This window comes from Capsella rubella, unplaced genomic scaffold, assembly GCF_000375325.1.
Source record: "Capsella rubella cultivar Monte Gargano unplaced genomic scaffold, Caprub1_0 scaffold_4, whole genome shotgun sequence".
NCBI lineage: Eukaryota > Viridiplantae > Streptophyta > Magnoliopsida > Brassicales > Brassicaceae > Capsella > Capsella rubella.
Window position 1 is genome coordinate 5273405 of NW_006238920.1, and position 11763 is coordinate 5285167.

General features: G+C 38.5%; 1 protein-coding gene across 1 annotated transcript; it reads left to right on the plus strand.

Moving 5' to 3' along the window:
* Positions 1 to 7623: 7623 nt before the first annotated feature.
* Positions 7624 to 10885, plus strand: LOC17890508 (probable inactive receptor kinase At2g26730). The gene is made up of 2 exons (XM_006293756.2): positions 7624 to 9150; positions 9871 to 10885. The coding sequence occupies exons 1-2, from the start codon at positions 7842 to 7844 to the stop codon at positions 10536 to 10538; spliced, it is 1977 nt and encodes a 658-aa protein (XP_006293818.1). The 5' UTR covers positions 7624 to 7841; the 3' UTR covers positions 10539 to 10885.
* Positions 10886 to 11763: the final 878 nt, after the last annotated feature.

The following is an 11763-nucleotide window of genomic DNA, read 5'->3' on the forward strand; positions in this document are numbered from 1 at the left end:
TTAGATCTATTTGAGCATGTTAAGCATCCCCAAGAGATTAAGAGGATTCATCACCCCATTAGCCTAGCCTTAAGACCTTCCTTTATCTTATCGTTTACATGTTTTCATTTCTGCTTTCAATATTGCTTTTGTAGTTCTTGCATATTGTAGTTTCTCCTTAGTATTATCTTTAGATCTTTAGCTTATCTTTAGTAGTATTCTTAGATTTCTTAGTTTCATTATGTTATTTACTTACCTGCATCTGAATTGAAAACTCCAAACTTTCAACTGCTTGGCTTGACTTGATTAGTTCTGTTATATCTTGATTGCTTACAATACACTCAAATTGGATCGATTAACCTCATGTACTACATTGCATTGGGGAATTGAACTCCAAGAGACCCAAAATCTTTGTTTCAATGAGTTAGTTTTGTGAGGAGTACTCAAGTATCAGAATTAGTTAAGGCATTAAATTTAGAGTTGGTGTTACCTGTTGAGTATTGGAACTATGTAGGGGTTACAAGTTCCAGGTGGAGTATCTAACGAATAAAAAATAAATTTAGAAAGAATCATAATATTGTGAGATTGAAGATATCTATCAAGCATAGGTAAATCATGGATGTAATAATTCTTGAAGGTTTCTGAAATGGGGGTGAAAGGTATACAAAATTTTTGGATATCTTAAAAGAACCTAATCTCTAAGTGTCAAGGAAAGACAAGAGAAAGATCATATGTACCTGGGATTTTTTCCGAGAAAGTCATGGCCAGATTCATTGGCATCAAAATTGAAACTTTGAGTTTCTAACTTTTCTGGAAATTCAGAGAAGCTTATCTCTAATTGTTGCTACAAGAAATTGAAAGAGGTTAATGGATACCCCGAAGAAGAAGATACTCTAGTTTTATCTCAAAGGAGGACTCCAGAGAATGATATAGATTAAGCATGTGAGCTTCACACGTGCGAGAATCAAGTGGATGGAAGAAGTCACACGTGTTGTATGATCATTGGGCGATCAGAATTGGCCGTTAGAGAGTATATGAGCTTTATTAGCTCTGCAATTTCTTATTATCGAATATTTTCTGGAATTATAAACTTTGAGCTCTGTGAGCGCTTGGTTAGGTTTCTCTCATCTTGAGAGCTAGCTTGGGTAATTATGTGTTTTATGAACATTGGATTATTCTTTGGTTATTTGTGTTGTTGATTGTGAGTTTGCTGTATTAAAGGTATCAAAGTTGCGACGTTCCTCGGAAACAATGGTGGTTGAGACTCGTTCGCAGGTGGGTGATGTTCGGGCGATGGATGCGCCGATGGAAGCATGTGTTTCGAAGTTGGAGGAGTTTGTTGCGGAGCAATGTCGTGAGGCGAAGGAACGACATCAAAAGACGATGAAGCACATGGCTGATCTTATGGAGGCGATGAGTCACAGAGAAGCAGATTCACCAGGATCGGAATGAGTCGATGTCGTCGGGTTTGGGTGAAGCAGGATCTGGTTGTTCTGATCTTCAACGAGATGCGAGATCTCCACCGGTAAGGCCGGATTCACAAGCTTACTATGGTGGTATCACTCGCTTGGGTAAAATTGATTTTCCTAGGTTTGATAGGAGTCGAATTAAGGACTGGTTGTTTAAAGCCGAAGATTGGTTTGAGGTGGATTTCACGCCGGAGGATATGATGGTGAAAACGGCGGCTATACACTTTGACAAACACGATGCGACTTGGCATCACTCGTTTGTCCAGGATGGAGTGGGTCTTCATGTGCTTTATGACTGGGTTGGCTATGTTCAATTGTTGAAGGAACGTTTTGAGGATGATTGTGATGAGCCTATGGCAGAGCTTAAAAGGGTATAGGAAACTGGTTGAATCGTTGATTATCATTAGCGATTTGAGAACATAAAGACTCGAGTGAATTTGACTTAAGATTATTTGGTGAGTTTGTATTTGGCTGGTCTGTGTTTGAAAACTCAAATGCATGTTAAGATGTTTCAACCACAGACAATGAGGCATTGTTTTTTGTTGGGGCGGTTGTATGAGAAGGCACACCCTATCAAACTGGTGTCTACCAATTGGTCACCAAGGGGAGTTTCTGTGGGAGGTTATGTTAAGTCAAAGAAGGAAATGGATTCCGTAGCTAGTCGTGCGATTTTGAAGCCAGCAACTCGAGAACCTAAGAAGCTATCTCAGCAAGAAATAAGTGAAAGAGAGCTAAGGGATTATGTTAATTTCGTGATGAAAAGTATACCCTAACCATTACTTAGTGCATAAGAAGACTCAATTGTTTAGTATGGAAGTGGAGGAAGAGTTTGCTGATGTTGAGGAGGTTTGGATTGGAGAAGAAGATGGTGATGTTAAGAACATGACATAGATTTCAATTAATGATGTCTTTGGTATATCTGATTACAAGACAATGAGGGTTCATGGTACTTATAACAAGAAAATCCTCTTCTTATTGATTGATTCTGGATCAACTCATAACTTCATTGATGCATGTTTTGCTGAAAAATTGGGATGCAAGGTGGATTCAACTGGACTGACTCGTGTTTCTGTAGCGGATGGTAGAAGACTTAAAGTGGCAGGACAAATCAAAAACTTTCAATGGAAGCTACAAACTACCACATTTCAATCTGATATTTTGATGATTCTTTTGCAAGGTGTGGATATGGTGTTAGGAGTACAGTGGTTGGAGACTTTGGGATTGATTACTTAGGAGTTTAAAAACCTGGAGATGGGATTTAAGTATAATAACCAGAAGGTTCTGTTGCATGGTATTAAACAAGGGTCGGTGAGAGATGTGAAGGCACAAAAGCTGCAAAAATTGCAGCAAGATCAGTTACAGTTGTCCATGATTTGTGTGCAAGATGTTTCAGAAGTGCAGGACAAGAAACTTTGCACGCTCAACTCAGTGGAGGTTGTTCATGAAGACAACTCGGCGATTGATCAGCTGGTACAGGCCTTAGATGTGTTTGCAGAGCCTACTGAATTACCGTCATTTAGAGAACACCACAATCAGAGAATCAAGTTGTTGGCTGGTTCAAACCCGGTCAATCAAAGACCATATCGATATGCAGTACATCAGAAGAATGAAAATGACAAGATTGTGGAAGATATGATTGTGGGAGGTACTATTCAGCCTAGCTCAAGTCCTTATGCTTCACTAGTGGTTTTGGTCAAGAAAAAAGGATGGAACATGGAGATTAAGTGTGGATTACAGGGAGTTAAATGGAATGACTGTCAAGGATAGGTTCCCTATTCCCTTAATTGAAGTTTTGTTGGATGAGTTGGGAGGGTCTACAGTCTATTCTAAGATTGATTTGAGAGGTGGTTACCATCAAGTGAGAATGGATGAGGAGGATATTGCCAAGACTGCTTTCAAAACTCACAGTGGATACCATGAGTATTTGGTTATGCCATTTGGCCTCACCAATGCACCATCAACCTTTCAAAGCTTAATGAATGTTGTGTTCAAACCGTTTATGCGGAAACAAGTGTTGATATTTTTTGATGATATACTCATCTACACTAAGTCATTGGAGGAACACTTGTTGCATGTAAAGGTGGTGTTTGAAGTGATGCGAGAAAACAAATTATTTGCTAAAATGAGCAAATGTGTTTTTGTTGTAGCTAAAGTGGAATATTTGGGGCATTTCATTAGTGCATTAGGCATCTCTACTGATCATGCTAAAATCCAAGCTGTAGCTGACTGGCCTCAACCAACTAATGTCAAACAGTTGAGGGGATTCTTGGGTTTAACAGATTATTACTGTCACTTTGTGAAGAAATTTGGCATTATTGCTCATCCTTTACATACTTTAACAACGAAGGACGGGTTTTCAATCAGTTGGCTCAGGAGGCTTTTGTCACCTTGAAAAATGCTCTATGTCAAACCCCCGTTTTGGCTTTACCTATGGTTGACAAACCTTTTGTTGTTGAGACTGAAGCGTATGGGAATGACAATGGTGCGGTGTTGATGCAAGGAGGCCATCCTCTAGCGTATATTAGTCGTCAATTAATGGAAAAACAACTCCACTTGTCCATTTATGAAAAGGAGGTTATTGGTTGTGATATTTGCAGTAAGGAAATGGTGACATTACCTTCTTCATGCTCGTTTTGTTATTAAGACAGACCAACGAAGTTTGAAGTGTTTTCTGGAACAGAGATTGAACACTCCCATCTAGCAGCAGTGGTTACCCAAACTGTTGGAATTTGATTATGAGATTCAGTACAAGCAAGGCAAGGAGAATTTGGTGGTTGATGCCTTGTCTCGTGTTGAAGGCTCTGAAGTTTTACACATGCCTATGTATGTGGTGGAATGTGATATGTTAAAAGAAATTTAACAAGGATATGAAACATATTTGTCTCTTAAGCAGCTTAATGAGGAATTAAAGGTTAATCCGACTGCTAAGAAACACTTTTCTTGGGTGAATGAGCTTCTAAGGAGGAAAAGTAAGATTGTGGTACCAGCGGATGTCAAAATCAAGGATGATATTCTTCAATGGCTTCATTGCTCAGGTGTTGGTGGGCATTCGGGTCGTAATGAAACGCATCAGAAGGTGAAGGGCATATTTTACTGGAAGGGAATGGTTAAAGCTATACAAGCTTATATACGGTGTTGTAGTGTATGTCAGCAGTGCAAATATGATAATGCAGCATCTCCAGGGTTGTTGCAGCCATTACCTATTCCTGAAGCTGTAGGAATGATGTTTCTATGGATTACATTGATGGGTTGCCTCTATCTAATGGTAAGTCGGTTATTTTTGTGGTTGTTGACCGTTTAACTAAAGCTGCTCACTTCGTTGCTTTATCACATCCGTATAGTGCGATGACTATGGCTCAAGCTTATCTGGATAATGTGTATAAACTACATGGCTGCCCTCGTTCATTTGTCAGTGATAGAGACAAAGTATTTACTGCATATCATCCGCAGAGTGATGGCCAAACAGAGGTGGTCAATAGGTGGTTGAAAACCTATTTGCGATGTATGTGTAGCGTTCAGCCTCATCTATGGAGTCAATGGCTTCCTTTAGCTGAGTTTTGGTACAATACTAACTACCATACATCCACTCAAATGACTCCCTTTGAAGCAGTTTATTGCCAATCCCCTCCAATTCATCGTCCCTACTTGCATGGTGAATCAAAAGTGGCGGTTGTTGCTCGCTCGTTGCAGGAAAGAGAGAAAATGATTCTCTTGTTGAAGTTCCATCTTCTCAGGGCGCAGCATCGAATGCAAGTGTTTGCTAACCAGCACCGTACTGAGAGAGAACTTGCCATCGGGGATTATGTGTATGTCAAATTGCAGCCTTATAGGCAGCAGTCAGTGGGGATGAGATCAAATCAGAAGCTCGCTCCAAAATACTTTGGCCCTTACAAGATTCTGGACAAGTGTGGAAAAGTTGCTTATCGTTTGGATTTGCCTAAGGAATCGCAAGTGCATCCTGTTTTTCATGTCTCTCAGCTCAAGATTCTGGTGGGGAATGTTCACACCACATTTCATTTACCATCAGTGTTGCAGGACGTTTTCGTGAAGGAACCAGAACTCATTCTCGAAAGGAAGTTGGTTAAGAGACAAGGTCGTGCTGCAACAAAAGTGTTGATCAAATGGGTTAATGAACCAGTCGAGGAGGCCACTTGGGAGTTCTTGTGAAAGAAGTTTCCAGGGTTTGATAATTAACCTTGAGGTCAACGTTCTTTGAAGGAGGGATATTTGATAGAAATTAAGCATGTGAGCTTCACACGTGCGAGAATCAAGTGGATGGAAGAAGTCACATGTGTTGTATGATGATTGGACGATCAGAATTGGCCGTTAGAGAGTATATAAGCATTGTTAGCTTTGCAATTTCTTTTTATCGAATATTTTCTGGAATTGTAAACTTTGAGCTCTATGAGCGATTGGCTAGGTTTCTCTCATCTTGAGAGCTATCTTGGGTAATTCTGTGTTTTATGAATATTGGATTATTCTTTGGTTATTTGTATTGTTGATTATGAGTTTGATGTATTAGAGAAGATGATGGAGAAGGCAACTAGAGCAAAATACATCCATAACTAAGTTTTGGTGAAGGTTGTGGTGATTCATGGCTTGCCAAACAATAGGGGAAGCTAAGAGATTAATTGATGATGTCTTTGATTTGCAAGTTTTTTCTTTTTGGTGGTCGTGGGGATCAAAGATGTTTGCCGGAGATGGAAAAGAAGCTCGCCGGAACTGGAAGAGACGCTCGCCGGAGACAGAGGATCAGATCACCGAATTAGAGGTGGCGACGGTGACCTATAGCTTGACGAGCATATGAAGAGGAAGAGATGAGGTTAGTCTCAGATGTCGATATGTGGTCTTTGTCAAAAGGTGGAGAAGATTGTAGAGTGCCCATACACATACATATTTTGTGTTGTTGGGTATGAGAAGACAAAGAGACACAGGAAATAGAGAGTTCTAGAGAGGGAAACAAAAGAGTGTTCTTTAGAAAGCTTTGTTGTTGTATCTTGAGTCTAGATCCGTGTAAGAGAACCTGTAAAATCTTAGTGGTGTAACTTCCTTCATATAGTAGAGTTTGGGAACAAGAGTTCTCCCCCGTGACGTAGCAGTTAGAGGCCGTGAACTCGGTTACCAATTTATGTGTGTTGTTTTGTTTACAAACAACCATTTGTTACTCTTCTCTCAACATTAAGCACCCATTATTGGAGATGCTTTTAGATTTTGTATTTAATTTAATACAAAATTAACCTAATATTGACCTAAGATACTCTCAAATATGTTGGACTTAGAGCCTCTCTTAATATACTCCATTGGAGGTGTTCTAACATTTTGTATTTTTTTAAGAAAGAAATTAGAGCAACTACAACGGTTTAGAATCCCTAAAGGATTTTAAACCATATTTATAATCTAAATAATGTAACAGTAAATACTACGAAACTTAGAAAGTTATTTATTTTTTGTGAAGTCCAATGGTAAAACTTTTAAGAGATTCTAAAATTTTAAACTTTTCAAATATGCATACTATACATAGCTTGACAGTCACTCAAAATACAAATTCAGTTGACTCTTGCTTCCTAACATTTCATGTCAATGCTTCATCCAAAAAATCACAAATGTATGCAAGCTGAAAAAGAAACAATAACCAAAGTTACCTTTTATTTAATAACAAACCAAAAAGATTCAAATAACCGATTCAATGGTCTTCATAACATAACACAAACTGAACAAGACACACTCAACTGATTCACTGATCAGAGAACATAACACAAATTGATTCAAGCTTTAAAAGAACATAACACATCATTGGTCAGAGACCATAACTCAAACTGAACAAGAAACACTCAACTCAACTCAAATGGTGTCTTGTTCAGTTTGTGTTCAGTTTTAGTTTGAACATCTGACAAAATATTCTCCAAAAATAATAAATTTAAAACAAAATATTTCAACAAATATCATCATAGGCAAAAAAATATTCTGTTTTTTTCCCAGCCAGCTAAGTAATTTAATAGCTTTAATGTCGAAAAAATATCGATCGATATTTCTACGGAAACTAAAGGAAACTAAATTTTCATTTAATTTCTTTTTGAGCCCAAAAAAAAATATTTTGTTTTTATCATATTTGTCCCTCGTGATAGATTTGATTCGTTCTCCTTCTCTTCATAAAAGACCTCACGATCCCCACACCTCCACACACACACTCCTCTCTCTCTCTCTCTCTCTCTTCTCCCTCTCCAAGTTCTCTCTCCCACAAGAAAACCAAAATGAGTTCTTGCCGGAAAACCACTTCTGGTTTTCATCAAACCCACTTCTTGTAATAAACAGACAAAACGAGAAACAAGTTGTGTTTTTTGTTCTTTCTCTTTCCTTACTGTTTTTCTCCACACACAAAAAAAAATAAAAAAAATGGCATGGGTTTTGGTTTTGAATTCTCTACTCTCGATTTTGCTATTGACTCATCGAGTCAACTCAGAGTCAATCTCAGAGAAACAAGCTCTACTCACTTTCCTTAAACAAACACCACACGAGAACCGTCTTCAATGGAACGAGTCAGACTCAGCTTGTAACTGGGTCGGAGTTGAATGCAACGCAGACCAATCCTCAATCCACTCTCTCCGGTTACCAGGAACCGGTTTAGTTGGTCAGATCCCACCAGGATCCTTAGGTCGACTCACTCAACTCAGAGTTCTAAGTCTTCGTTCTAATCTTCTCTCTGGTCAGATCCCTTCAGATTTCTCGAATCTCACTCACCTCCGAAGCTTATATCTTCAACATAACGAATTCTCCGGCGAGTTTCCGGCGAGTGTTACTCAGTTAGATAACTTGATTCGTCTTGATATCTCATCTAACAACTTCACTGGTTCGATTCCTTTCTCAGTCAATAATCTCACTCACTTGACTGGTTTGTTTCTTGGTAACAATGGTTTCTCAGGGAATCTTCCTAGTATTAGTCTCGGTTTAGTTGATTTCAATGTCTCTAATAACAACCTTAACGGTTCGATTCCGTCTTCGTTGTCAAGATTCTCTGCTGAATCGTTTACTGGGAATGTAGATCTTTGTGGTGGTCCTTTAAAGCCATGTAAATCTTTCTTTGTGTCTCCTTCGCCGTCTCCGTCTTCGATTAGTCCTTCTAAACGATTGTCCGGGAAGAATTCGAAGCTTTCCACTGGTGCGATTATCGCGATATCAGTCGCTAGTGGGCTAGTCGCGCTTCTCCTGCTAGCTCTGTTGTTGTTCTTGTGTATCAGAAAGAGAAGAGGAAGGAAAGATGCGAGGACGAAGCAGAGGAAACCCGCGGGAGTAGCCACATTGACTAATGTGGATCTCCCGCCTGGTGCTTCGTCCTCGAAAGAGGAAGTTACAGGGACATCCTCCGGTATGGGAGGCGAAACAGAGAGGAATAAACTTGTTTTCACTGAAGGAGGAGTGTATAGTTTTGATTTGGAAGATTTGCTTAGAGCTTCAGCTGAAGTTTTAGGTAAAGGAAGTGTAGGAACTTCGTATAAGGCGGTTTTAGAGGAAGGTACTACGGTTGTTGTTAAGCGGCTTAAAGATGTAATGGCGTCGAAGAAAGAGTTCGAAACACAAATGGAAGTTGTTGGTAAAATCAAACATCCTAATGTGATTCCATTGAGAGCTTATTATTACTCTAAAGATGAGAAACTTCTCGTTTTCGATTTCATGCCTACCGGAAGCTTATTTTCTCTTCTTCACGGTGCGTTTACAACTCTCTTTGCATCAGTTTTAGTTTCAATTCATTGTCAATGCAAATACTAGAACATGAGCTAGATACATTGTGTAGAAGAATCTTGGTTAGCTCTTGAGTTCTTATGCATAGACCATAGTAATGGAATGAGATGTTAGTGAGAGTAATAAGGAGTGATGGTTTGGTAATATTATTTTTTGTAAGGGATACATATGTGAATATGCTTTGCTGTCAAGAAAAAACATTCTTATTACACAGCTTTACATTCTTTAGATATTATATTGGTTGAATTGTGGTAGTAGTTATATAGCTGTAGTTGTTAAGCAATTATTAAAAAAAGAAAAGGTGTGTTGCCGACATTATATGTGTTTCTGTCTGGTAATTGTCATAATAATAATAAAATTTCATGATGTTTGCTTCTCTCTCACTCTTTAAAGATTGGGAATAAAGAAAAAGAAAAAAGAAAAAAAGACTCTTTCACATGGGAGCTTCTTTCATCATATCTCTCTTTAAAACCCTTTTCCTTGAAGTATACTTTTGTCTAGCTGAGTGAACTTAAGTGTTTTGCAGAACCTTTTTATGATTTTGAATATTTTCATCTACTGAAACTGTATTTACAAGTTTAAGCTGTAACCCTTAAGTTATGATGAGTGTTATAATGTTTCTAGCTAATACTATGGTCTTCAAAAACTGCAATGTCCCTGGCTAATAGCTCTGTGTTTACTTTAGGGAGCCGTGGATCAGGGCGAACTCCGTTAGATTGGGATAACCGAATGAGAATAGCGATAACTGCGGCGAGAGGTTTGGCTCATCTTCACGTTTCGGCGAAATTGGTACATGGAAACATCAAAGCCTCAAACATTTTACTACATCCAAACCAAGACACATGTGTCTCTGACTATGGATTGAATCAACTGTTCAGTAACTCGAGTCCACCAAACCGTTTAGCGGGTTATCATGCTCCTGAAGTACTCGAGACACGGAAAGTAACATTCAAATCGGATGTATACAGTTTCGGGGTATTACTGCTCGAACTCTTGACAGGTAAATCGCCAAACCAGGCTTCACTTGGTGAAGAAGGGATTGATCTACCCCGGTGGGTACTTTCCGTTGTCCGGGAAGAATGGACTGCTGAAGTATTCGACGTTGAGCTAATGAGGTACCACAACATAGAGGAAGAAATGGTTCAGCTACTTCAAATAGCAATGACTTGTGTATCAACAGTTCCTGATCAAAGACCAGTAATGCAAGAAGTGTTGAGAATGATTGAAGATGTGAACAGAAGTGAGACAACCGATGACGGGCTAAGACAATCGTCTGATGACCCGTCGAAAGGATCAGAAGGTCAGACTCCTCCTGGAGAATCAAGGACACCACCACGGTCAGTCACACCTTAGTAATTGAATTGAAGTGCAACAAGAAAACAAAACAGGGGAAAGCAGCTTTAATTGTTTGTGTTTGTGTTTACTTTTTTTTCTTTAAAACTCCTCAAAAGGAGATAAAGAAAGGGATGAGATAGTGTGTGAGATGTCTTTGTTGGGTGTGTGATGGTAAAGCAAAGAAAAAAGACTGGACCATCTCTGTGTTTGGTTGGACCAACTTCTTCTACAAGATGGTATCTCCCATCTATTTTTTTTTAGTCTTTCGAGATATTCTAGTGGTTATTATTTTTTTTCTTGAATATTGTGTTTACATTACAGGTTTAAATGAAAGTTCAGTCTAACTTCGTTGGAGTTTTATGACATTTTTACTATACCCACTTCAATCAAAGATTTTATAAAAGCTCACTCTTTGTATGGTTTTTAGTTTCTTGGAAAGGTCTTAACTTTGATTTAATTAATTATTATGAACTCTTATGAATGGTTTTTGTTTTACTCCTCCAGTATTGAACCTCATTAGGGTTCTTAAAAATAAAACTCATAATAATAATCCAAAATTCGTATTCAATCATGGTTAACTGCAACAACAGAGACTGCTTATTGAATAAGTTTATCTTAATTTCGATTACAATTACAAAACCCTAATTTTCATAACTCAATCAATCCTAATTTTGTACTTCTAAACATCTAATTTAACAAGATCGAGAAAGAATATTAACTAGATTCTTACATTCATGAAGAGATTGGAGAAGCTAAATCAAATTCGGATCCGATTTTGACTTCAGTTGATCCGATGTCGTGAAACAAACTCGCCACTTAACCCAACTTAGCCGACGTTTTACAACCACTGTAGAGATGCTGAGACGGTGAAACGGCGAACAACTAGCCCTCATCCATCGTTCATCGGCGGTGGCGGAGCTGATCTACTGAGCCAAAATCGCCTTTTCAGTCACCCACCGAAAAAAACAAAGAAGAAGAAGAAATGTCGTGAGAGAGAGAAAGTCGATCAGTGTTGATTTTTTTTTTTTAGCTCTACAGTTCACACCCAATTAGAATGTGCCACGTCATCCCGACGAACCGCTCCTTAAACTCCTTATTTGTGAAACGCCTCTTACTTTAATCTTTCTTTTTTATTTAAATTAATTCACTTAATTCATATGAACTCTTCTATAATCTCCTCTTTGAGATGCTCTAAGGTCAATTTTTTTTGGAGTAAACATATAGTTTAATAGTTTGGTTGTAT

Coding starts and splice junctions, on each gene's coding strand:
- LOC17890508 (XM_006293756.2), top strand. CDS start 7,842: ATGGCATGGGTTTTGGTTTTGAATTCTCTACTCTCGATTTTGCTATTG. Junction 9,151..9,870: donor CTTATTTTCTCTTCTTCACG/GTGCGTTTACAA, acceptor TGTTTACTTTAG/GGAGCCGTGGATCAGGGCGA.